Below are 5,005 nucleotides of genomic sequence, written 5' to 3'. Positions count from 1 at the left end.
GAGATAAATCATGTCAGCTCCATCCAAACCAATAAAACGTAATGACCAAAATTAATAGGCCTACAGTACACGACGCCTTCAGATCGGGTTTTAGGGCGTAGTTCATTTGCCTAACAAAAGTTTTACTAGTATTTTGCATATACGTATGCGCTTCGCCTAGACGTGATGTCCAGTCTTTAAGAAAAGCTCTAAATTAGTAAGATTCATACACTTAACCTTGACAAATAACCGCCAACCCAAAATGATATTACTGCTTTAGAGATTTTCAATGCTATCAAATTATAAAAGTTAGTCCACTGAATTTTGTGAACCATTCAATCTTCGGGACATCTACTGAGAAAATCTGCTCCCACATTATCAGATCCCTTGATAACCTCAACATGGAAATTATAGGACTGTAATGCCAACGCCCATCGTAAAACTCTGGGATTTTTCAATCTCGCTTGCGACAAGTATGCCAAAGGAAAGTGGTCCGTCTGCAACGTGAACTTCCTCCCATGTAAGAAGTAGGCAAACTTCTTAACAGCCCACGCTAAGGCAAGACACTCGCGCTCTACTATCGGATACAAGCGTTCGCGATCAAGTAACTTACGACTGGCAAAACAAATGGGAAACAATTTCTCTTCATGAGTTTGCATCAACACGGCGCCGATGCCGACATCAGATGCATCCGTGCGCACAACGAACTCGCTATCGATGTCCGGTAATCTAAGTACAGGAAAATGACTCAGCCTGCTCTTAAGTGTTTGGAAAGCGTGTTCATGCGCTTCCTCCCACTTTACTTTTGTAGCACTATTTTTCTTCGTGAGATCGGATAGAGGGGTAGCAATGGTGGCCATATTTGGAATAAATTTCCGGTAGTACCCCACTAGACCAAGAAATGACCTTACCTCCTTTTTTGTTGTCGGTCGGGATGACGACAACACTTGCTTGATCTTCTCTGGTGTAGGTTTCACTTCACCTTGTCCCACGATGTGTCCAAGAAATTCTACTGAGCTACATGCAGCATGACACTTGCTCGGTCGAGCAGTGAGATGACTTTCCCTTAATCGTGATAGGACTCTCCTTACATCTTCCAGATGCTCTTCCCATGACGAGCTATAGATGAGGATGTCATCTATATAATGAAGGACGTGAGGGAGTTCATCTAACACCTTCCTCATCATTCTGGTAAACACAGCAGGGGCGTTAACCATGCCAAAGGGAAGTACCAAGAACTCATACTGGCCATCAGGAGTTACAAACGCCGTTTTCCCACGGTCCTCCTCGACAACAGGTATCTGCCAATATCCTTTTGACAAGTCAATTTTAGTGAAGTACTTGGCATCTCCGATATCTGCGATCAACTGATCTATGTTGGGAATTGGTTCGTTGTCGATGACTGTTTTAGCGTTGATCTTCCTATAGTCAACGCAGAATCTATTCTTCCCGTCCTTTTTCTTGACGATTACCACAGGTGATGCATAGGGCGATGTAGACTTTTCGATTACTCCCATCCTAAGCATCGTCTCTACTTCCTCTCTAATCGTCTGTCGTAGTGCTTGAGGTACTGGGTAGGGGCGTGATCTGATGTGTTCGGCCGAAGTCAACTCCACCGAATGACTAATGATGTCTGTCTTCCCAGGAACATCGGTCATGACGTCTGTGAATTCCCGGAAGAGCGCCTGCATCTGAGTTCGCATGTCGACGGGTACGTCGTCGCCAAACTCCACGTCATCGATGCTTTCGGTCTGCTCAACTGCTGGGAATATAATCCTCGCAGAACCATCACTCTCGTCACCCTCATCCACAATATGGATAGCAGCAACTTGATCAGCTGGGGCTGAAACTTCTTGAATACCATCTTCATGCTCCCTCTCGACATACCTCTTCAGTAGGTTGGCGTGATAAGTCTTCTCTTTTCCATTCACCATCAACTTGTAGTTGTTCCTAGCAACCCTCTTCACGACCTCATAAGGACCTCTCCAATGCATGAGTAGCTTATTGCTGCTAGTTGGTAGAAGTAGAAGAACTTGATCACCACACTCAAATCTCCTCTCCTTCGCCTTAACGTCGAAGTGTGTCTTGTACTTCGTTGAAGCCTTCGTAAGCTCCTTCCTAGCGAGCTCACAAGTCGACTCTAGTCGTTCCTCAGTCAAATCAATGACATACTGATAAATTGATTTGACTTCTTCTTCTGGGACTTCTGTAGACCATAACTCCTTGAGAATAGTCATGGGTCCCCTAACAGTTCTCCCATACATTAATTCAAATGGAGAGTATCCAAGACTCTCATGTGGAACCTCACGATACGCAAACAGAAGCGCGGGTAAGTATCTATCCCAATCTTTAGGACATTCCTGACACATCCTACGCAACATTTGCTTTAGGGTCCCATTGAACCGTTTACATGCTCCATTGGCCATTGGATGGTAAGGAGTAGTGTGAAACTGGCTAACTCCTAACAATCGGGCAGCTTCTTTCATAACTCCCGAAACAAACTGAGTACCATTATCAGACAATATTTGATTAGGTACACCTAAGCGTGAAAATATTTCAACTAGGGCCTCTGCCACACGCTCAGCTTCAATCCGAGGTAGGGCTACTGCCTCAGGGTAGCGAGTAGCTAGATCAACCACAGTCAAGATATACCTATTCCCTCTCTCAGTAATGGGATCTAGGGGTCCTATCAAATCTACTGCAATTCGTTTGAAACAAGTATCTATCAAAGGGGGAATTAATAGTGGCACCTTACCAATCCGTCCTTTAGGCATTGTACGTTGACATGCGTCGCAAGAAGCACAATAACGCTTGACATCGGATTGTAGTCCAGGCCAGAAGAATTGCGTCAGGATCCTGTCAATCGTCTTCCTTGTCTTCAGATGTCCAGCTAATGCAGAGTCATGAGCTAGTCGAAGAACTTGAGATCTGAACGGCTTGGGTACCAACAGTTGAGTAAACGTCTTCCCCTGGGTGTTACCTAGTGACCTGTATTCACGGAATAGAAGACCATTCTTGAAGTAAAATCTCACTTCGCTATTCTTCCCTACAAGCTTTGACTCACCCTTTTCTGCTAAATCTCTTAGTTTCTTCAGCGTTGCATCTGCCTTCTGTGCTGCAATAACATCTTCACGGGTAGCGGTACACTCCTGCTGCTTCGCCGATCCAAGACTCATAAATGGCCGATCCTTTCGTCTCTTCGTCCCTCGAGTCTCCACTCCTGCTCCTTGTTCCATCTCCTCATGGATAGTTGACTCACTCATCAACTCACTTGGTTGCTCCTGAATGATGACATCATCCTGGCTGTGTGGCTGGGATACATCATTCGGAATCTTTTCGTCTGGTACTTGAGTAACGCCTGACAAATCATCTTCTGTGGTCTCCGACGATGAGGGCGTACTCTGCTCTCTTACAGGTGTCTCCTTTATGTCATCAGGATCACTGTCACAGGGAGATCTATCCTCCTTGATGGATGACTCGCCGTCACTCGCCTCAGTGTAGACCCAGTTCTGATCCTCATCTCCAGGTTTCCTGGCACCTGTAATATTTCCGATGACTAAATCATACAACGGGTTATCAACACATAATGCTGTCACATTACCTTGGAAATATGGGGTACTAATATACAGCCTTGCCTCTAGCATCCGTCTAATTGTTCGGTCAATTAGCATACATAGCTTTGTTTTTCCTGTAAACTGAGCCTTCTCCACTAAATCCGTACGAACAATCACGCAACTACAACCTGAATCGCGCAAAACTGTTATTTTCTTGCCATTTATACTGCCATCACAAGTGGGCATATCTGATTCTACTGTGCAAGCCGTATAAAGCAACGGAATTTCATGACCACACTGCAGCTTTACCGTAGCTGAATCTGGACCAACATCTTGCGTTTGCGGTGTTGACGTATCCGGACATACGCCGACTACGCATGCGTTCACAGATTGCTTACGCGAATCCGAGCTTAACTTGCCTGACCCGTCTCTCGAATTACTGCCCTTTTTGTTTGGACACCTAGCCATAAAATGACCTGATTTACCGCAAGTATAGCAAGCTTTTGGATTAGGACTTTTGTCGCTCCAGTCCTTACTTTTACCATCTCTCAATTTGCGAGCATTTTCTTCACGGCGTGCGCGTCTACCGAGGTCAGTTGTAGCTGACACATGCGCACTCCTATATTGCTCAGCTAGCAAAATTAGCTCTGGAATGTTTTCAGGATTTCTCTCCCGCATAAATACAGACAATGAACGCTCCGAGGTCTCGTAAATGTGTTCACGAACTATTACATCCAACAACGCATCAAATGTCTTTTCTTTGCCGCTCAAATCAATGCAGCGCGTGACGTAACGAATCAAACGGTTAGCATATTGGTAATAAGATTCTTCTCCGCCTTTCTTCGCTTCGCGAAAGCGTTTCCAATTTCCTTCACTCGTAAGAGCAAAGTATTGCAATAGCATATTCTTAAGGAGATCGTAATCGGTTGCCTCCTCTGCGCTTATTGAACAATATACATCTAGGGCGGGACCTGTCAACAAGTTGCCTAGAGCAGACGCCCAACAATCCTTTGGCCATTTACTCAAAGTTGCATGCCGTTCAAAACGGTCTATGTACGCATCTAGTTCATCCGTTTTTTCTCGGAACGCTGGCATACAGGGGATTTTACTAAGACCCTCAGACGATGTCCCAATAACTTTCCTACTTTCACTTATCTTCAAATCTAACTCTTTTTGTTTCGTTACCTCTTCTAACCTTCTTTGATCATCTTCCCTCCTAAGTCTTCGTTCATCTCTTTCTAACTGTTCGTTTCTACGCTTTTCTTCGAGAACCTTGTCACGTTCTTTACAAGCAAATTCTAATAATTCTTTACCCGCTAGTCCACACACTTTACCGAATTCAATAAACTTTTCCAAATCCATTCTTTAAATTCTATTTGTTATGAACAGTACTGCAATTAATTATTTTTCTCATCCCAAGGACATGCCCCCATTTGTCACAGGCCCAGTGCAAAAGCAAAGGACAAAAATAC

The 5,005-nt window shown here is 44.5% G+C and overlaps 1 protein-coding gene across 1 annotated transcript; it reads right to left on the bottom strand.

Moving 5' to 3' along the window:
* Nucleotides 1-1,846: 1,846 nt before the first annotated feature.
* On the bottom strand, nucleotides 1,847-4,763 carry LOC121419849. Its single transcript, XM_041614312.1, has 2 exons — nucleotides 2,735-4,763; nucleotides 1,847-2,129 (listed from the first exon to the last, which is right to left on the bottom strand). Exons 1-2 carry the CDS (start codon nucleotides 4,626-4,628, stop codon nucleotides 2,107-2,109), a joined length of 1,917 nt encoding a protein of 638 aa, XP_041470246.1. The 5' UTR covers nucleotides 4,629-4,763; the 3' UTR covers nucleotides 1,847-2,106.
* Nucleotides 4,764-5,005: the final 242 nt, after the last annotated feature.

The sequence above is a fragment of the Lytechinus variegatus genome, chromosome 8 (assembly GCF_018143015.1).
Source record: "Lytechinus variegatus isolate NC3 chromosome 8, Lvar_3.0, whole genome shotgun sequence".
NCBI lineage: Eukaryota > Metazoa > Echinodermata > Echinoidea > Temnopleuroida > Toxopneustidae > Lytechinus > Lytechinus variegatus.
This window is presented reverse-complemented; position numbering and strand designations above follow the sequence as displayed.